Here is a 22,711-nt window from a genome sequence, read left to right on the forward strand (position 1 = left end):
CTGTGAAGGAACTCCAGATACATGTGTTAACTTGTGCTTCTGGCTTACATGGGTCCTGGGGAATCGAACCTGGGTCCTTTGGTTCTTCAGGCAAGCACCTTAACCGCTAAGCCATATCTCTAACCCAAGCTCCCTTAATTTTACTTTCCTTATTTGTTAGCACATCACTATGATGCATTGAGGACCTCAAGATTTTTGGCTAAAGAAAATAAAAACTGATTTTAAAGTTCAAACTTATTCCCATAGAATCTCTTGATGTCTAAGTTCACCAAGTTTCTATTAAACATCACCGATGAAGCATCACCAAGTGTGGAGCTCCACTGTTTGTTCTGTGAATCTGAGCAAAGCACATACCAGTTACAGGTAGAATCAAGTAGATCTCTTTAGATCTGCTTCTCAAAAAGCCCACAGCTGCTGTACAAACTTGTACACATCTGATATAGAGACAGCCCAAATTTCTTGAAGAATTGTTGACCTACTACTTCATTTTTTGCTTTAAAATACAGTTCAATGTTGATGGAAAAAATTGGCTAAGCCAAATAAAGAGGAGTTGGTTCCCCACCATGGCTGTGTGCCACTATATTGCACTTGTGTGGGCATCACAAAAGGTTATTTGCTGCTAAGTAGGTTAGACCATGAGTTGCTTGGACAGATATTAGTCTGGAGCTGGGAAATAAGTCAGAACCATATCCAAACATAAACCTACTGTCCATTATCAAGATACCATCAATCATGGGCTACAAGAGGGCCTACACCTATTAAATTCTTTATAACAAAAAGTAAGGGTTATCTCATTTGTCCTGGTGCTAACTTACTCTCCGTTGGAGAATCTGCTTCTGTTTTTCAGATAGATGTAGATCCTAAGGAGAGAGCCACCCCATCATACCTCAAAAGGGCCCCAGCTGAAACTAAGAAAAATAGGTAAAACAAGCAAGGGTGCCGTTTTCCTGGTGAACTGGATACCAGCACAAGGGGGAAGGAGATCAACACAGAGAAAAATCAACCCCTACCAAATCAGAGAGCCAGAGACCCAGAGGACCCCAACACCTCATCACTGAAGCAGACCAAAAATGAACTCAATATGGCTCAGGGAAATTTTGGGGAAGAGGGGGCCAAACAAATGTCAGAGCCACATGTTGGGTCATGATATGCAGAGACATTTATCCTACCCGTAACTGTGGGCTAACTCCACAATGCATGACCCATATACCTCAACAAGGAGGAGACAAGGGGAGGGGGTAGGTCACAGAGATGAGCCTAATAATGGTACCAAACTGACTGTATTTGCTGAACACAAAACTAATTAATAAAAAAGAAAGCAGAACCAAAAAATATTGGCTAAGCATGTATCTGTGAATCATTCTTCAAAATATATTTAAGAAATTCTTGAAAGTGATCTATACAGTATCTAGAGCTTAGGGTTCAATTGACATCTTCCATTCACTAGCACTTATGTAATACTCTGAAAACTTTCCTCAAATGGAATTTACATCATGTCTGAGAAGTATTTATTGCTAAGCAATGAAGGCTTCAGACTTCAAAAAAATGTGGGAGAAATTTATTTGACTATCAATATCATGGCAAAGGGGCCAATGACAACAGATGTTTGAAACAAAGAAAACAAATGCTGAATACATTCTTTCTGCTGTAAAAGCCATTTACTTGGACAAGCCATAACCACAATGTAAGGAAGAAGAAATGTGCTCTTAAGGAGGGACACTACATATGTTAGAATGAGCATTCCTGGGGACTGCCTTCCACTTTCAGCTACCCAACTTCACATATGACTTCCTGCTTTTACCCTCTGTTCCTCAGTCATCCAAAAATGTGGCGCCCAAAGAGCACTGTGAAGTGAAGTAAACTTGCTCTAAAAAGCCAGACCTGGTCAACATGAAGACCTGGTTACCCAGTGACACTTCCTTTCCACCTACAACCCTAGTCCTTTCAGGTCTGTCAATACATTCATACTCAACTACCTCACTACTTTGTCAAAAGTTCCCTTTATCAATACTCTGTCAATACTTTTCACTCACCTCACTCACTGTCACCTTGTGAAGAAAATGCTTTGATTGGTCAAATTTTTATTTTTACAAGTGAGAAAGATTCAGAGAATTAAATAATTTCTCAAAACGGTATAGGCAGCAAGAACATTCTCAACCTAGCTTCAAGTCTTTGCCACATATGGTCCCATCTCTTCCCTTCAGGAACAGTCTTAATATGTTAGCTTTCATGTTTGTTTGGGGGGACATTTTCCTTATTTTGTCTTTTGTTTTGTTTAGATGGTACCTCAGTCTGTAGCCTTGGCTGGTCTAATACTTGCAACATTCTTTTTGTCTCAGGTCCCTAAGTGCTGGGATTATAGACTGTGCCACCTTGACTGACCCTGTTTGCTCTTTTGGCTTTACATCCTTAGCTAAATGCAGACCAGGCTATTTTACCTACCTACACAGAGAGAGACACACACACATCTATTCTACCTTTCCATCTCTCACACATTGGCCCATGACTTCAGATAATACAATATTTTTATCTCTATCTTTCCTCCTTCCTACTTTTGAGGAATGTGGATAACACAAAGAGAGAAAGGGAGAGAGATCTTGTCCCAGGTGACAGACTTACTTTTGAGGAGTGTGGATAACACAAAGAGAGAAAGGGAGAGAGATCTTGTCCCAGGTGACAGACTTACTTTTGAGGAGTGTGGATAACACGAAGAGAGAAAGGGAGAGAGATCTTGTCCCAGGTGACAGACTTGGCAGTTTTGCTCATGTTTCACTATTTCAAGTGAAAGTAAAACCACCTGTTTTGCAACCAGTCTCTAAAAATTCTGATACTTTCTAAAAATGCCTTTCAGCTACTCTGCAGTAGGTTCCATCTTTTCAGCCCCCCCACCCATGTATCCATAGATGACAAACTATTGTTCATTTTACTGTTTTCTGCTATACTTATCACTTGTATCATAATAGAACTGATCTTTACACTTGGGTGGTCAGTGATAATGTTTCTCTCCAATAGGTCACAACAGCTTTCATGATCTAGCTTAGGAAAGTAATTGGTATTCAAGATTGTTTTCTGTTGAAAAAGAGAAGACTAATTTGAATATCTGATAATTGACTCACAAAGCAAAAATCTGAATGCAAACCTGTCGAAATTTCTTGATGTTTTCATCTCAAACCACCGAACTTGAGCTGGTACATGCTCTACATATTGATATCTTTAGTCATAGCATCCATAGCATTGGGCCATACCTAAGTCCATGATCAGTTTTCATTCCAGAAAGAAATTGGAATATCATTATTTGGCTGATTCATGACTAATCAACCACATAGTTGAAAATCACAGGGGTAAATAATGTAGAAATGATGTGTCCATCCCTTCATTTGATCTGCAAAGACAGTTCACCATGGTTCTGCCATGAACTGGAGTGACCAGGTCACATGATTACCTACTTGGTATTCCTGCGACTGACTTTGTCTGGAACCAGCCTTCAGCCATCAGCTTAAAGGGCAATTTCTAATTCTGCAACTGATTGGCTCAAAGGATCATCAGGTATTATATCCTTATTCTACAACTTTCAGAAAATAAATAATTATGTTACATAGAAAATGCATTTCTAATAAGCAAATGAAACTTCTCATCTACACAGACAACTTTGGATTTGTCTCCACACATAATAACTTGAAAAATACATAGCTGGTGTTTACTCTAACACCATAGCTACAGTCTCTAAGAAGAGCTATAACTTGCTAACAATTTTCCTGATTTATGTTTGAAAACATACAGGGCATGAAATGATTTCTGCAACCTTACATTTTCTTCAAGAACATGGAAGAATTCAAGATATATTCCAGAACTCATGTGGTCTTGCTTGCTATATCTCATTTTCCAAAAGAAATAGATGATGAGCAATTATACCTGCTACACCTTCCAAACAGGTTATTAGATTACTTTTCCCATTAATAGACTTAGAAAGCGAGAACAGAAGAGAAAGAAGACAAGGAAGGGTGGGAGGAAAATGAGCTACTTTCACACAATGTTTAGATTGTAAAAAGTGATTACTTTCTTTAGACAGTACAATAAATATTCTAAAGAGCAAGTTATGGATAATATATGGTTATAAACTAACCATCGCCAGACAAATGCTAGTTATACTTCTCGTTAGTATTTAACATATATGGAAATTTGCTTCACAATCTACAATGTGCTAATAAAAACAGGTATTTGTGAATATAAATTGCATTGGTCACAAAATCAGTTTTATTAACCTAATATATCTGAGAATGAGATCAAATTGAAATGAGCAGCACAGATATATTGGAACACTGATTCTATGCTTTCACATGAATGCCTATGGAAATAAAAGTGAAAAAATTTAGCTATATGTCATATAAATATTGGCATTATGAATTTGGATCTTTAAAATAGTCAAAACTCCATGTAAGATATGCTCATTGTGTACGTTCATAAGATAATGCACTTGTGTAAAGTATAAAACGAGGACACTCACTGGCTAGCAGGCTCCTTCGTGTTTGAACTGGGCTACTTACAGAGCACAGGCACCACTTGCAGCGGCTGTGGGTGAGCCCAAGTCTATCCCTTGGGCTCTCTGGTGTCCTGCATGGGATTTCAAGCATTTGACCCTTTCTTGTGGTGATTAAGAGCATGACCTCTTTTAAAGGAACAAGGTATATTTCATGAAAGAAGTACCGGTGAATACTGAACTCAAAACTCCTGGGAACTCTTCAGCACTGTAGCAGGTGCTCCGCGCATAACTGAAGGTGTTCCCGTCTGAGCACACTGCGCATGTGTGAGGGAACCGGAAGCTGGGACTTACCCAATAGGGTGGAGCGGTTATCTAGGGAGGTTTCACAACAGGAAAGAACTGGAGTTGAGTAAATAAACGGGATCTCATCTCCAAGAAAAATAGACCTTCCCTGTCTAAGAGATGAAGACACTGGGTTGGGACATGAACTTGCACAGGAGGGTTTCTTTTTGTTTTTGTTTTTTTTTGTGGTAGGGTATCACCCTAGCCCAGGCTAACCTAGAGTTTACTATGTAGTTTCAGACTGGCCCTAAACTCATAGAGATCCTCCTATCTCTGCCTCTCCAGTGCTGCAATTAAAGGCATGTGCCACCACACTGGCCTTATAATTTATTTAGTTATTTGTGAAAGAAAGAGGCAAATAGAGGGAGGGAGAGAGTGTGAGTGTGCCAGGGCTTACAGTCACTGCAAATGCACTACCTTGTGCCACCTTGTGCGTCTGGCCTTATGTGGGTCCTGGGGAATCAACCTCAGGTCCTTAGGCTTTGTAGGCAAGTGCCTTAATCTCTGAGCCTCCCCTCTAGCCCATACAGGAGTTTTTATCGGGGCCATATGGTCATGAGTTTTCACTTAGAAATGTTCAAGAACTTCTCTGTCCAATTTGCTGAACTTGGGGGGATCCAAATTATTTTACTTCAAAAGACTAGGATATCTTTTGCACTTATCCCTTAAGAGAAAGCACCTAGGGCTAAGCTGTCCTGCTTAACTTCTACCACTGATTCTACACACAGTACTGTTAGAAATTAGTCTCAAAATAATTGAAAGCAGACTGTTCTAGAAAATAAGATCCTTGAACTGAGGATGTGGCCCAGTGGCAGAGTGCATGCCTTAGCATATGAGATCTATACCCTGGCTCCAATCCCCAGTGCCATGGTAAAGGAGGGCTGGGGCGATTTCCCAGTGGTTAAAGACACTTACTCTGAAAGCCTGATAGATGACCAGAGATCCAGTCCCCAGCACCCACGTAAAGCCAGATGAAAAAGTGGGGTCACGGCCATGAGAAGCAGAGTCCTCAAAGATGTTCACGAGGCCAGCTAGTCTGGCCTTCCCAGCAGCCCCAAAGCAAGAGAGACCCCATCTCAAACAAGGTCGAAGGAGAATATCAACACCCCAGTGTTGTCCTGAATGCCACCACACATGCATTCATCACACACAGACATAAATAAAGAAGCAAAGAGATTAAATATCTTTAAACTGTCCCCCAGCACCCCACGCACACCTTCCAGCACGAGCAGTAAGTAATATGTAGAACTTTTCCTAACTCCTTGTCCTGATTCTGAAGCCCCCTTACTCAACTGGGACGGCAATGCTAACCTAACCTGAACTGCAAAGCCACATTACTTCATCCAACTGACAACACTGAAGAGACAGAAGAAGATATCTTCGTGTGCACAGCAGGCCCATTATTTTGAATGTATGAAGATAAAAATATCACAATATTGTGATGTTTGGTAGTCATGATTTCATAAGGGCAGGTCCTGTTGCTCATGGAGAAACGTTCAGTTGGTTTTCGCCTAGTAGTAGTTCAACTGAAACATTCGCCAACTGCTCCCCAGAGAAAATGGAAGATATGAATTTAAATAGAGACAGAATATTCCAAATGCACAACACCTATAAGGCAGATACCATCATGATTTCATAGTGACAATAACTCAGATTGTATTAGGTCCATTTCAATGCCAAAGCTATCCTCATTTCATATACCTCGGCTTACTTCCATTACATTCTGTCTCTCTGAGCCTCCTTCATAATATTTGTCCCAAGAAGTTAAAATTAAACCTTGCTCCAAAGCAAAGTCCTCACACTAACAACAAGCAATTGCTCCTGTACATATCATGTCTGATGTGTACAGAAAAAGTCCACAGAAGATAGCTCGGCCAGATATGTTAAATAATTGAAAAGTATAATGACTTAATAGGGTAGTAAGCTTAGTTTACAACGCAGACAATTTAAAGCCATAAAAATACTGTGTAAAAATTGTATCTTGTGGTTGACCATTACATATCCCATCTATTATTCAAGAGTATCTCAACAGTGTTTTTCTTCATTAATGTGGCTTTTGGCCTTTCCCTCGAAATATTCCTATTCCAACCATTTCCCAACAATTTTCAAACAAGTCCAAATTTCTCACACTGTATCACATAGTTCCTCCACTAGGGTGATCGTCCCTATTCTCAGTGCAAATTAAAACTATTTCATATCTACAAAACTTTAGCCCTCCGGAATATGACTTGGTTTGCATTTAACAGATTTGGAAATATGAGACATCAAAACAAAATTAAAAGCTGCTTATTTGGCACATCTGTAAACAAAGAAACCTCAAAAATAACCCCTTTGCTATAGCTCAGGGATCCAGGGACTTTTCTGTCCTAGAAAATATCAAAAAGCATCAGAAGTAGTTTTGCCCTGAGTGTTCAACCAAGGTGCATAGCATGTTTGTGAAGGAGGAAAACAGACATCTAGGATCAATCTCAAATGTAAACCCATTACCTCTGGCAGACTCTTGCTAAAATTCCTGCTGAAACTGAAATGTCCCTGTAAACAAGGTGACTGAGAAGAGCCCCAGACACTGTTCTCAGCAGCACGCTCCTGGAAGGCCTGCAGCGCCTGTGTGGCTAGATCTTATCTTCTGCCTGCACCGCGTCCTCCTCACACTGATTCAAACTCAGAACTCAGACCACGTCATATTGCAGTACTATCACAGCAGTAAGTGGTACTCACTTGGAGATGGGGACATGGTACTATCTTGTAACCTTTTAATTTCTAGAAGGGATATACAAAATACATTGGGCAGCACACAGGCAAACCTAATCAGTTTATCTAGGCTGTTTTGTTAGAGCACCACCCATCAGAAAATTCCTTGTTATTCCCCCCCCCCGCCCCCGCCAGGCAATTCCCATGAAGGAAGGCCAGCAGGGTTCCGTATATATCATGCATAAAGACTTAAATGCTGTTTTGATTTATTAAAGAAGAGGAACTATCTTCTATCAACATTCATTGCCCCTGCCAATGAAGTTTGATATGCAGTCTTTTGCCATTCTCAACAAGCACACATTTAATTCTACATAATGCAAGTTTAAAGAGTTGTGAGACTTGCTTCAAGAAAATAACAAAACTATGCATAGCAGACAAACCCATATTTAAAAGACCATAGAGGCCTGTTTCGTCATAGGGTTGTTTTCATACCTGAAGGAAAACAGTCCGTTTCAAGGTCATTTCACCTCCATCTCCACTCTTGTGCCCTGACACTCCAATGCTCAGATTTGAAAACTGTTCAAATTTCCCTCTCTTTTTCTCAATGACAGAAGTGTTTCTCAGGTTGGTTAACTCATTTTGATAACATCAAATCTACTGGGCTGGAAAGAAAAATATCAACTGAACCCATTCACCAATCCTACTCCTGACTTCTTCTCCAAGACATTTCTGGTCTTCCTGCTGCCTCTGAATTTAGGTATTATCCAAACACATTCCCCTATCTGGCCTTTGGACAGCTTGAGAAACAAACTAGTTCCTCTTAAACAGTAGACTAAGTTACTTGACTTCCTGAAAATGCTTCACAGCATCTACAGGTCTCTTCCTCTTAAGTTATGAAGCACTAAGTAGTGTTTTGCAAGTAGTGAGAGGTTAAATGTGGCCTTGTGTCTGTGTATCTCAGCCTGCATTCAGAGAGCAGCCAGCTTGCACCCCTCCCATCTTATTTTCTTTGTGGGAGGGGCTGCGTTACTCCACATTGTCTTTGGTTTTCCTTAGCCAGATCACTTGCTTTCTCTGTGTGCCTGTTCTACTGTAGGCCATGGGTTCTGATCCGACCACACAAGCCGGGCAACCATGTGCAATTCTGAACACAACAGAAGCAAACGCACGGAACGAGCACATGCATCATCGTCGTCATTGCACAGTACTGAGGCATGGGGTTCTGAGGCCTTTCCCAACTCCTCCAGAATTGCTCATTAAGATTCTGAAGGAGGAAGGGTGCAGCTAGGAGAGGTTGCCTGCTGGAGAAGAAGGGGAGGGGGAGGGGAGCTATGCACTCCGTGTCTTTCTGGGTCTCCCAACACACTCACTGAAGGGCATGGGATGGGGACAAAGCTAGGACTCTATCCTGCAGACACTCTGGCAGACTTAGGGGGCAGGAGGGGAGGATAAGTAAGCAGTTTGAAATACTTAGTCCAGTGACCTCCAGACAAGTTGAGTGACTCGTCTGGAAGGTGAAAGGGCTGGAGAGCCACAAAGAGGGGAAGGCTTAGAGGACAGACACCCAGGACAGGAGCAGCAGCAATGCCCACGTTTTCCAGCCCAAGACAGCAATCCTCTATTCCTGCACCATTTTAGTCCCCTCACCCCTAAATCCCTCCCCAGAGCCTCTGTCCTAACTCTGCCCTTACTGTTTTGCCACTTTTACCAACAAGCCCTGGAGTCTCTAGCCAGAAAGGGGGATGGGAGGGGTGTTGAAAGAACATATTTAATTGCAATTAGAATCTGTCCGTGTGTCTACCACACACCACATGCACACGCACACACACACACACACCTGACAGTTTTGCAGTCTTGGTCAAGCAAGTCTAAAAGAGGTGAACAGTACTTATGCTTGTGTTATTGAGGAAGGAGAAGGAGGGATTCCTTGTTTTTAATCCCTTTTCTTTTTCTTTCTTTCTGTTTTCTTTTTCCTTTATTATTATTATTATTATCATTATTATTTTTCCTCCAAGACACTCTAAGCAAGTGAAGGGGGAAGGGGTTGGCAATACCGATTCCAACCAGGACTGCAAATCAAGAATGCCCCAGATGCAAATGTCTGTCTCCAGGTGATAAAGATCTGGGGCCGTTACCTTGGCAGGGTCAGAACTGCAGCGGGTTAATCGGGTGAGTCCTCGGGGATTTTTTAAAGAAGCCGAAGCCGGTTTCTTTGGCTATGAAAGTCTGTCTAGCAAACCCCCATGCAGGCGCATCGCACATCCTACACACGCCTCCTCCAGCTGGGCTCCCGCGACCTCAGCGGGGCGAGGGGGAGCGGGCCGGCCGGCCGGGGCGAGGGCACGGCCGCAGCCCGGGCGCCGCGGAGGGCCGCCGGCCTGGCCCCCGGGGTCCGCGTCCCGAGCGGCTGAGCACTCACCGAGCCGGGCGGCCAGGGCCCGAGGGGCGCCCGCGGCTAGCCGGAGCGCAGCGGCTCCTCCCTTCGCTCTTGGTAGCGTCGGTCCGTACTCCCGGTGACCCAGGACGTCATGATGTCTCGTCTGTTTTCTCAATGATAACTTGGCAGAAGAGGAGACAGGCTGCCAGGTTCTCCTCGGGTGGTTGCGTGGTATGTGCGCCTCTCTGTTTGCATGCGTTTCTCCCTCTTTTAAAAAAATAAGTCTCTCGGTCTCTCCTCTCCCTCGCTCTCTTTCTCCCTATTTTTCTTTAAAGAAAAACAAATTCCCGGCACTGTCATGATTTGATGGCATTACTGCGTTTGCATAATTGACGCCTCTGGGTGTGTATATGTGTGTATATGTGCGAGTGATTTTTTTTCCCCCTTTAAATCCTGCTGCTGCTGCTCCTGCCGCCGCCGCAGCCGCTGCAAGAGCAGAAGCAAGCATGCGTTCATCTTTTGTCTTTCATTTTACCTTCAGGGTGACATTCAATGCCAACTGCTCCCTTTTGACCGGCGCCAACCCCCGCCTGGGCAAAATAAATTTGAGGGGGAAAAAAGAAGAAGAAGAAGAAGAAGAAAAGAAAAGGAAAGGAAAGGAAAAGGAGAAGAACCAGGGGAGGGGGAGGGGAAGGACGAGCCCCTCCAGGCCCAGTGCCGTGCGAGCAGATCCCAAGCCTGCCCGACCCACCTTCCGGCCCTGCAGACCTATCTTCCTTCTACCCACCGGGCCCAGGCGCCACCGGGACAGCGGGCGCGTCCACCCAGGGCCCCACGCGGGTTCGTGGCTCACACTTGCCGACTTGCACCCCTCCGAGGTTGCACAGTCAGTGTGTAGGCCTCGCACAACTGCAGCTATTTTTGTCTCCCAGAGGTTTTTTTTTTTTCTTTAAAGCCTTTAAAAAAAATTTGAGGAGGGGGAAGGGAAGAAGGCGACAGGAATAGAAGTACAAGACTATATTTGAGGGGTTCTAAGGGCACATCAGAAATTTGGGGGGGGAGGGGAAATCCTAGAATCTGACTCACCACCAGGGGAGTTTGGAAGGGCAAAAAGGGTAACCAGCTTTGCTAGAGTTATTCTACAATAGCAGTAAATAAATAAATAACTTTTAAAAAATAATACAAAGGTGCCACGGGTGGCTGTTCACTATAATTACCTTGTTTATGATTATTTCCCCAGCTTCAGTAGGAAAGATCTCCAGCATGGCCCTCGCTCTTTATTTCTGCAGACATGACAATGCGGGAGCAGGACAGGTGAGGCACACATCACTTCTGTGTGCCACATTTACTTTGTCATCGGCTCCTTGTCGGGGACTTGTGTCTTTTACTCAACTTGTGTATATTCGTGGTTAACTGCCAGCACAGACCTGACCACAACTAGCCCTTTCCCATCACTAATCACCGGGGCGGAGTGCCAGGACAGGCTCCCGAAGATGTCCTGTCCTCAGCCTGTCCTTGGCCTGGGCCACCAGCATGTAATGGTAAATTCGCCATTCCCTAAGGATTCCAGATTCTTAAGATGACAGCAAAAGCTGAAGTTGAGAAGGAAGGAAGGAGGGAGGGAGGGAGGGAGGGAGGGAGGGAGGGAGGGAAGGAAAGAAGGGAGGGAGGGAGGAGAAAGAAAGATGGAGGGAGAAAATTGCATCTGTAAAGCAGAGGACCAAAAGAAATCTTTTTCTTAACTCATCCAAGATCAGCCACAGCTGCCTTCTTCCATCTAAACAAAGTTTCTCTCTCAGAGGTTGGCTATGCTTAATGAAAATGGAAAAGTCACTTGTTGGGTCTTTTCCCTTCCCAGTCACAATCCAAGAATTGCTAGCAAGTCCCACAGGGATGACACTGTAATTATGCAAAGGCCAGACAATCAGAATTGGAGAAGAGCCTGGCTGAAGTAGACTAAGAGGGTCAGAGGACTATTGACAAGTGGCCAGGCCCCAAGACTTGAGCGGAGCCTTTCCACCCTTGACAGTCAGACATGGCCACTCTGGCTCTGCCTACAGTCTCCTTGGACCAACAAGAAGATGACCTGGTACTTTCCCCAGGGTGCCTAGAGGTGACCAGAACCATTGATTCCAAAGATAGCCAGGATCTGTTCAGGATGCCAGAAGGGCCTGGCTACAGATGTTACTGGTACCTTTCCAGTCACTATCCACGAGGCACTCTTTAATATACAACATGACTCCCTGGCATTTTTACTTAATAGTCTCAGAACAGAACCTTAAAGACCCACCAAGGCAAAGAGAAAAAGCAGGACAGATGTGATAACTTGAATCCCCTGAAACCCTCCCCTCCCCTCCCCCAGTTCTTTTCAGACAAATGCTGCCTATGCTGTTTGTCACCACCGCACAGGCCCAATCAAGGGGCCAGGTTGTTCCCTTCCCAGGGAGGAGACTAGAGGCACTATGAAGAAAGGAGGGACTCATGGTGCCCTGGAGGGGTGTGTGTGTGTGTGTGTGTGTGCGTGCGCGCATGCACGCGCGTGTGTATATGTACATATTTATGACAAGGTCTTATCTGTAGACCTGACTGGCCTCAAATTCACAGCACCCCTCCTGTCTCTACCCGTACTGAAATTACAGGTATGACCAAGCATGACTAGCTTGGCTGGGTAGTTTCTAAGCAAAACTCTCTTAAGAATGCCTCTCTGCCTCTGCTGCTTTTTTTTTTTTTTAATTTTTATTTATTTATTTATTTGAGAGCGACACACAGAGAGAAAGACAGATAGAGGGAGAGAGAGAGAATGGGCACACCAGGGCTTCCAGCCTCTGCAAACGAACTCCAGACGCGTGCGCCCCCTTGTGCATCTGGCTAAAGTGGGACCTGGGGAACCGAGCCTCGAACCGGGGTCCTTAGGCTTCACAGGCACGCGCTTAACCGCTAAGCCATCTCCCCAGCCCCTCTGCTGCTTTTTCAAAGTCACACTGCTCAGACTATTTTCAAGTCTTTATTTTCTGGTTCCACCTAAAACACAATAGTTATGATTGCTATAGAATGCTCAATTCAACTTCCCAAGCAAACCAGGAAGGCATTAAAATGTTCACTAAGGTGGTCCATGGAATGCTTAGGTGAGGTTCCAAATGTTGGCTGTGCTTTGAACTTGTAAGTCTAATCAAATCTCTACAATAATAGGAAGAGGAGGTGATGATTGTCCCCACTTTGCCCAGGCATACTGAAGCATAGAAAAGTTGGGGTATTTGTTCAGGCTACACAGCTGGGAATGAGATTCAAGTGCTAGAAACTCAGCTGTGCTCAGCAAGCTTTCTGATGAGCTCTCTGCCAAGCATCTTTACGTTCAAGTCCTGGCATCATCGCGCTGTGGTCAGCAGGGTGGGAGGCTCATTGTTTAACTTACCACCCTGTGAGTCCTCACTCTGAGGCCACTGTACCAGCATTTCAGACCCTTCTTCTGCCTTTTTAAATTTGAGTCCCTCTTCAAATGCTATCTATTGCTGAAGGCCAAGTTCAAGGCTTACTTCATCCACATGCTTTCATTTATCACTTGTGGTTACCACCATCCTCTTTCGCCATTCCCCACCATCCACCGTTACACAGGACGTCACTGTTTCCAACTGCTTGGGATGTGTTGTTCTTAATCCCTTTGGCTCCTTCCCATTCTTTTCTAACAGAATTATGCCTATTTTGCTCTGTGTCTTCCCTGGTTTACTCTAACATGCCACGCACAACGGTGGTGCTAATTAAAGTGTCTGATGCATGACTGATACTCTCATAACCCTCTTTGACGAGTTCTGGTACCCGTTCTCACTCTGAAAGTTGTGTGGAGCAAAGGCTCTGTCACTTCAGCTGAAGAAATCATAGACCAGTTTCCACATGCTCCAGACAGTCCTAGAGACCAAGTCAGCCTGGCATGCGGGTACACACCTGCTCCCCACAGTCAGGAGGCTGAAGCAGGAGGACCTCAAGTTTGATGCCAGACTGATCTAGATAGCAATTCCCTGTCTCAACAGACACATAAATGCAGAGAGGGGGAGATCATCAGGTCAGATCAGTGGTGAAATTACTTGGCTAGAGACGTACCTCATGATTAGGTAGAACCTAATGTTGGGTCTGGGGATGAGGAGTAGGTATATTTTCAAAGCTGTGTAAATATAGCCATGTTTGTGTGTGTGTGTGTGTGTGTGTGTGTGTGTGTGTGTATGTGTGTGATTAACTATTTATTATAAGATGTTGCAGTCAGGTCTGCGTTGCTGGTAGATATCATCCAACTAAGAGCACCTTCTGGGAAAAAGAGGTTTATTTTGGCTTACAGGCTCGAGGGGGGAAGCTCCACAATGGCAGGGGAAAATGATGGCATGAGCAGAGGATGGACCTCACCCCTGGCCAACATAAGGTGGACCATAGCAACAGGAGAGTGTGCCAAACACTGGCATGGGGAAACTCACTATAACACCCATAAACCCACCCCCAACAATACACTCCCTCCAGGAGATGTTAATTCCCAAATCTCCATCAACTGGGAACCTAGCATTCAGAACATCTAAGTTTATAGGGATCACCTGAATCAAACCACCACACAAGACTTTGCTAAATTGTGCATTTTCCAAATTGAGGTTTTTTTTTTGTTTGTTTGTTTGTTTTTTTTTTTTTTTTTTTTTTTTTTTTTTTTTTTTTTTTTTGGTAAGAACATTAGGAAGTGAAGTAGGAGCTGGTGAACAGAAGATACATGAGCTGCCTCTGGATCAGCTGCTGGTCACCGTGTCTAGCCTCTGCCAGAGGATTTACCCCCTCCAAACCTTGGCTCCCTGTTCATACAAGGTGGAGTTAAACCGTTTGCCAAAGTCCTTTTAGCTCTACAAGGCTGAAAGAGACATGGCAGAAGGGAGGGGAAAGGGAGCATGGCCTCCAGCCTGCTCTCACACTGGTTTGAGGGGGCCAGGGGACTACACTTGAGCGCACAGGTAGCCTTAGTCAAGTCTGTACCCCTAATTCCCAAGTATAATTAAAGGTAGCTCAGGAAAATAAAATCTCTACACAAAAGCATATTCAAATTCATACTTTCCAAAATGTACCAGTTTTCCAACACAATAGCCAAAAATGTTATTATGCCTCATTCATGCATGCCTATAGTTTATTTCTTTCTAACACTACCAAATTATTGTACAGACCTAATGTGATATGAATGAATTCAACCCATGTTTTCTGATGTCTTCAACTTGTATGCAGCTTAATTAAATCATGGTATTCAATGGATAGCAGAGATCTACAATGAAGAGATCTGGGAAAAAGAGCCAGAAAGGGGCCTTTTGTGCATCTCCTGATCATAGCTCACTTTGGGCACATCTTTCCCTGTGTTCCTCTTCACGTTTTTCTCCATGAACTGAGAAATTACACTCATTGACTTTCTTTCCAGGTTTTTGTTGTGATGAAATGAGATAGAAGAAATGAAAAGGATGCTATGAATAACACAAAATGGTAGTACTGTCACATATGTGACACTTTACACCAGAGTCTGCTTATATAATATGTCCATAGTTAAAGAACAAGTGAAGTCAAGAGATCTGGGTGCCCTGGCTGAAAATCTAAGTTGACTTCTCCCACACCTTGTTAGTGATAGAACTTCACATCTTCCAGCTACCTAAGGGTACATTCTAGATGAATGTGCAGATCCATTTCCCCACCTATATTACACTTTCAAAAACTGTGGTAGGGCTGGAGAGATGGCTTAGTGGTTAAGAAACTAGCCTGTGAAGACTAAGGAGTCTGGTTCAATTCCCCAGTCATCATATAAGGCAGATGTACAAGGTGACACATGCATATGGAATTCCATTGCAGTGGGTGGAAGTCTCTCTCTTTCTCTCTATCTCATAAATATTTTTTTAAAAAAAACCCTGTGGTGTAGACTCTGGGAAAATGGCTAGCTAATCACATTTAAAACAGGCCCAAAATTATTAGAACACTTAAAATAGATATCTACACCATGACTCTGGCATGTATACATGCAAAGATTCTCATGTAAGGCAGGGCTCCCAAGTGATTTCCCTACTCTAGGGAGCCCTGGATGAATCTGCAAGTCTTGAAGTTATAGGAGAGAGAGAGAGAGAGAGAGAGAGAGAGAGAGAGAGAGAGAGAGAGTGTTTGTGTTGCTTTCAAGAGAAGATTCATAATTTTTATCACATTCCAGATGTCTTCATGGCTCCAAAAGTGATTAAGAACTACTGGTACAAAATGATCTTAAAGAAAACCTACATGGCAACTACCAGTATTCAGATGAGCCTTTGGGCACCATAAAAGTCTTGATTATCAAAGAAATTTATTCTCAAGCTCTTTTACTTAATTGGCATAGGAAAATATAGAACATTTCAGGAAGAGTCAGGTAGTGAATAAAGAGGAGGTTTCTTCATTGAGGCTGGATAGACACTGTGCTAAGCAAAGTAGGTTAGTGTGGGGAATGTTCATTGTTTAGGGGAGGAAGATGGGAGTGCCCTGCCGCTGTTGAGGTGGTGCAGATTGACAGACAGAACTAGAAGCCTAGCAATGTGGGGAGGGAACAGGAACTCTGAGGGACATTTGGCAAGAAACCAGGGTCAGCTGACTTTAATGTTCCGGCATAGACAACTGAATTAATGATAGCATATTCAAGACGTACAAACAAAGGTTAAGAAAATAATGAATTTGGTTTGAGATATGTTGGATTTAAAGTGCTTTGGCATGGCTTGATTTCCCCTGGCCTTGGGAAAGATGTAGAAGAGATTTAGTGCTGGAGAAATTTATTTGGGACCCATCAGTAAATTGGTGATGATTTAAGCTGGTAATAAAAGCAAGAAAAAGGAAATGACTTCTGAGAGTCTGAAATAAAACTGCACTTGTTTGAATAAGATCTAATTTGTAGACATGAACTTACATAACACCTAAGGCAAAACAGTATCAGTAATTTTTAAATACTTGTAGTCCCCCTGTATTTGTACCATGCATTTCTGGAAAGAACTTATCCATCTCTAAATCTTGTTTTCCACCTGGAGTTTTCCAGAGTCTTTCCTCTTCAAGGCTTAATTTTCCACGTGAGATAGCACATTGGCTGACTGGGTACAGGAGAGGGACAGAGCTTGCCTTGGCAACCAGGTTCAACTGGAAAAAATAATCAAGATGTCACCTGATGCCACCGGCTCCCAACTGTGTTCTCATCTGTGTGACTCTGCCAGTTGCTGAACCAGCAGAGGAAACTCAGTGTCATGGAAAGAACACTAAACTTAGAGGCAGAACCCTTGAGGGGAAGACTCAGCCCGCCCTCCTACCGCTCTTGTGATGTCTGGGCAAGTCGTTCAACCTCTCACAGCCCAAGTCTATGCTTACTCACTGCCCTGCCATCCTTGGGTTATGACTCCTGGAGCACTGGTGTCTACCAAAGTTAGGTCAGAAATGGGACCCACCACACACAGCACAACTCACCTCTTCAATGAGCCCTTCCAGGATGACATCTCCAGGGTACTTGCTGTGTGAACCCAGTGTGATGGTAGATCCCTCCTTTCCACACCCATCACCACACAGCTGGAGTTAGAATTTTACTCGAGTCTCTGGTACTATGTCTGTCATGCAGAGGTCTATGCCTTTAACGTAGCTGTTGTTTTATCCATGTTTTAACTCACAACATTCAACACAGTAGTTTCTTTGTAAGTAATGAATGAATGAGTGACTCTGAGAAGAATCTTTGCCTGTCTGTGTACCTACTTACACGTTTTGGTGTTTACAAACACCAGAAAATGGAAGAGCTTGGCTAGCCTTATATACAGGCCATAGGCTACATGGCACAGTTGATTTGCTTCAAAGGGCCTCTCTATCCTAAGATTTCTGCATTTACTTTGAATTATGTCACCTGATGTATTCAGTTCTCATAACAAAATAAAATCCTTCATTTCCCAACCATGTTTAAACTTAGAAGGTAAATACTGTCATTCCCTGCTGATAAAAAAAAAAAAAGGTCAACACTGACTTCTTTTAACACTGATATATAAATACTGAATTTTAGGTTCTGTCATAAAGGAAAATGAACAAGGTGAGAAAGGCTACTATAATTCTAGAGAGGACTCAAAGGCTATCACAATGTGGTGGAAAAGACCCAGAAAATCACCAAATATCCTGTGATCAAATGCCTGAAGAATTTTATTAATCTGCCTATGATTATATATTCTACCTTCAGAGTGGAAATAATATTTCAGCACCACATCTTGAAGCAGGGACAATGTAAAAGAGAAAATGCATGTCATAGGCAACGCCGTCAAAGTAGTCAGCTGAGAAAAGAACTTCTCGTTCCCTGCATCCTCCCTGCATATTTACCTTTCAGAAGACATGGTGAATAGGCTCACCAAATTCTATCCACGGCCAATGTGTAAGCTTTGCTCTTGACCAATTAAACAGTTTGCTGAAGGCTCAGTCCCAGATTTTAGTGCTGTTAGGACGTGCAGGAAGTTAGAACGTTGGAAACAAAGTAGCTAGAGATACCGGGACCCTAAACCCTTTCTGTCTCACTTGCTCATCAGCTATTTTCTTTGACCTCACACTCCCACTTGCAGTGTCCTCTCTATCCACAGGCCGAAGAGGGAGAGTCCAAGCCTTCATAAACTAAAAGCTTTTCCTTCATACTGAATAAAAGGAAAACTGACTAAAAATATAACCAGATTCCAAAAAAAAAAAAAAAAAAAAAAAAAGGATTACAGGGACTGCCTTGTATTAGTGGTTCCCAAACTTGGCCACACATGTTTTCACTTGGAAAGATTTTTGAAAATCCTCATGCCAAGTCATACCCCACAGCACTTAAGTCACGTTGTCCAGAGATAGGACCCACATAATGACAATTGTCTAAAAAAGTCTCCAAGTGGAGGCAAGGGAAATGGATCAGTGGGTAAAGTGCAAGCATGAGGACCTGAGTTCAAATCCCCGCTGCCCAGGTCAATGTTGGGTGTGATGGCATGTGACTGTAATCCCATACCTGGGAGGTAAAGACAGTATCCCTAGGGATTTTTGGCTAACTAATCTAATAAAACCCATGAGCTCCAGGTTTAATTAGATACTCTGTCTCTAAGAATAAGTTGGAGAAGTGACAGAGGAAGACACCTGACATTGACGTTGGCCTCCACACTCATGTCCACACATAGTGCACTTACACGCATATGTGCTCACTCACAAACATGTGCATACACATGCTCACACCCGTACGCATACACATGCAAAATTAAACGAATCCAGCAAATCTTCAAGTGATTCTACCACACACCGTTTGGGACCCACTGGCTACTGTAGAGAAAGGGGCCAGTGTTATGTTAATCTATCTAACTGGGGTCTGTCAGTAAGTCTAGGAGTTGGACTCTGGCCTAGAACAGGGCAGTCAAATCATGTAAGTCCCAAATGCTTATTTATCTTCTTCAACTCATTTCTGGAAACGTTTTCTATTTTTTAAACAAACTATAGATAGGAATATAACAGTATACTATCTCACCTAAGTATTGAAAAAGAAAAAGAAAAAAATGCAAATACCTATGTTTGTAGTACATTGCAATTTATAAATGCTCCAGTGACTTAGTAATCATCACACAGCAATCTTGTATGATTGGCCATATTCTTATGCCCAACTTATCAAAGATAAAAATATAATAGTCCCACTTGCTACAGGACAACATAAGGTTCAAGACTCTGGAATCTGTGCTCCCTCCCTGGGCTTTTCTGTCTTGGATGCATGCAGATCACCACCAGCATGATCACGTCCACATCTGAAGGCTGCTTAGGAGCCAAGCTGCACTAGGACGCTACGCAGGAGAGAAAGAAGAAGGAAGGGGATACTGTCAAACATTCTTAATAAAAAAGATTTCTTTCCAGCAGACCTATCACATTAATTATTATACTAATAAAACTTGCAAATGTCTAAAGTCTAATACTTTCAACTGACCGACCCGTGAAACTCTTTCAAGCTTGGCCTTTCTCAGGACTGACATATAAGGAACACCATCCGATATACGCCCCTGTGACTTTCCTTGGTTTCCTCCCAGGCATTTTGCAGCATTACCTCTTTAGGCATGAGCCACCCACTTGATCACTTTATTTAATACTAAACCACAGGGGCTGAGAAGATACTCAGTGGGCAAAGCCCTTGCCTTGCAAGAAGAAGAACCTAAGTTCATTTACACGCACATAAGAAAGCCAGAAGTGGTAGTTTATAATCCCAGTCCAGGTGAGCTTTACAAACTCGCCCCATCTGGTGAGTTTTAGGCCAATGAGAAACCCTCAAAAACAATGGATGGTGCCTGAGGAAACACACCTAAGATTGTCCTCTGGCTTCCAAACATGTGAGAACATATGTGCACATACACCACCATCCCACACACACATGCATACACCTTCCCACACACATCAACACACACAAAACTATAATTAAAATATTTGAAACATGACCCATTCCAGTCTCATGCTCCTTGCCTGCTCCATCTTCACTTGATAACGTAACTTTATATATTTATTTTTCATGCATTTATTTGGGTCTGCCTTGCCCTATCTGTCTTCAAGCTCCAAGGGTATGGCATTCTCTGGATTTTTCTTACAGTTATTTCCAGCCAATATAAAAGCACCTAGTAACATTGAAGGTATTCGACAAATTCGTGGTAAACAAATAAGTGATTGCCACAGAGAATTGTGCCATAGAGAAATCCAAATGAAGGCACTGTCTCCGTGACACATTCCGCTTTAGAAGCCTCATTCCCAGGCTGGGTCATCTTCCACAGTCTAATGAGGTGAACATGATCTCCAGCTTGTTAAAAGCAAAGTGAAAATTAAAGCAATTTGATCAGTAATCAGAGCAAAAAAAAAAAAAAAAAAACATTAATTTAAAAAAAAACTATGGTTAGGTCAAAAGACTGTTATACTGGAATTGGTTTTGTTTTTGTTTTTGGTGTAATTATTGGGAGATAAAGATTATAGCAAAAGTGGTTGGGGAGATGGCTTGGCAGATCAGGAGGACCACTACTGCACAGACATGAAGACGTGATTCTCAGCTCTTATGCCAACAGTCAGGTATGGTGGAGCATCGCTGTAACTGCAGCCCTAAAGAGGGCAGAGATAGGAGGATTACGGGAGGTGGGGGCGGGAGAGGAGGTTCTTGGTCAGTCAGTCTAACTGAAAAGTGGGAAGATCCAAATTCAGCCAGATCCTCTGTTGCAGGAAAGTGCTGGCGTGCAGTAGAGGACACTACATCTTCCTCTGATCTTCCTCTGGCCTGCACAGGGACCAGGGACACATGCATCTGCACACACGTACATACACCCCACACACACACACACACACGCACAAACTGTAGACAGCTATGAAAATTCATCTGCCCAAGAAGCTATTTTCTACTTTCCTACCTACACTAGGCCAGGTTTAGAAAACATGCAGTAGCGCTCCCATGTCAAAATATTCATTATTGGTTGGCTTCATATTTCCTGTCAGTCAGATCACACTCTGAGCAGATCAATGGACTCTAACGGAAGCCAGCCTGGAGCAGCGGTGTTGGTTGGGGCCTCCTCACCACTTAACTCAGGATCGCTAACATGACAAGCAATGCTCTGCGTCCAGGAGGAGCTTTTCTCTGAAAAGGTCAAAGTGCTGTGAACAACTCAAATATGAGCAGGGATGATGATGGTGTACAGAGCTCAGCGAATGACCCAACTGACCGACTCCACCACCAACACGGAAAGCAACAATGAGTGGAGAATGCACAGTGATCGTGTCAGTTCACTGTTCTGCTTCCCGATATTTCCCCTTTTATCCAGCATACCTGCATTCATGAAGTGAGCTCTTTTAGTAATGAAAGTGATATTTATTAAATACAGCAGATGCTATCCCTCCAAACCAACACTTCCCTTCCAAACAGTCACTTGGGGAGGCAACATAATTACCTCAGTGACTCTGTGATTGCTCTGAACATTTTGGGAATTCCTCTTTTAAAAATCACCTTCATAGCTGGTTTAGGACTCATACAGAAAACCAATATCACTTCTTTATGGCTGTACTTTATATAACAAAAATACCACTCTTCAGTCTGCTGCAAATTTAGTTTGCCACTGTTGTGGGTCACAAATTGGCTTCCTGTCAGGTTTTCCTAGGTATCAAAGACATAGTGGGCCAGGCTGACCCCAATCACATGTATTAGGGTCAGGGCAGGAAACTAGAAGCTGGTTTGTGAATGATGCCCAATTTATTTAGTTTTCATGGCAGTGTGGCTGAAACACCTTGATGCTGAGACAGGGTTTGGGGAGGTCTGCACTCTACCCTGAGTTGGGAAATGTTGCTCTAGTTAAGGACCTCAAAGACTGAGTCCTTGACATCCAGTCATTCATTATGTACACACAGTCTTCAGAGCCCTTATCATCTTGTTAGCTTGACAAAGAAGAGCCGCTTGGTGATGGGAAACGCAAGTGAGGTTAGGGGAGAGGGCTCAGTTATTATAGGGTTCGCCTCACAAGAATGAGGACCCCAGTTGGAGCTCTAGTGTCACCCATATAACAAAAGCAGAGCGTGACAATGTGTGCAGGTAACCACAGCTCTGGAGACGTGGGAGCAGGCAGAAGCCTGGAGCTGGCTAATCAGCTAGTTGAGACTACTTAGTAAAGTTCAGGACAATTTGACATTCTGTATCAGTTACAGAGAGGTGATTGGCACCTGAGAGGAATGATGCTTGTGGACGCTCTCTGACCTCCATGCATGCACATGTGCATCTTCCCACACGTGAGCATGCACACACACAAAATAAAAGTCAAGTGAAAAGTATGTTTGATTAA

At 43.3% G+C, this 22,711-nt stretch overlaps 2 protein-coding genes across 3 annotated transcripts in view; one reads left to right on the top strand and one right to left on the bottom strand.

The window, feature by feature from the left end:
* Esrrg (estrogen related receptor gamma) overlaps positions 1-10,447 on the bottom strand; it is a 606,145-nt gene extending 595,698 nt beyond the window's left edge. The window contains exon 1 of one of the 2 annotated variants that reach the window (XM_045139537.1): positions 9,933-10,447. The gene's annotated coding sequence lies outside the window, so the exon portion shown is untranslated. Of the gene's footprint in view, positions 1-9,648; positions 9,777-9,932 lie in introns of those variants that run through there. The other variant, XM_004671998.2, reaches the window with a different exon arrangement.
* LOC123458802 overlaps positions 1-11,072 on the top strand; it is a 28,404-nt gene extending 17,332 nt beyond the window's left edge. The window contains exons 3-4 of the mRNA XM_045144269.1: positions 9,763-10,121; positions 10,432-11,072. Coding sequence (XP_045000204.1) covers positions 9,763-10,121; positions 10,432-10,788 — 716 coding nt within the window. The 3' untranslated portion in view covers positions 10,789-11,072. The remainder of the gene's footprint in view (positions 1-9,762; positions 10,122-10,431) is intronic.
* Positions 11,073-22,711: the final 11,639 nt, after the last annotated feature.

Source organism: Jaculus jaculus, chromosome 1 (genome assembly GCF_020740685.1).
Source record: "Jaculus jaculus isolate mJacJac1 chromosome 1, mJacJac1.mat.Y.cur, whole genome shotgun sequence".
NCBI lineage: Eukaryota > Metazoa > Chordata > Mammalia > Rodentia > Dipodidae > Jaculus > Jaculus jaculus.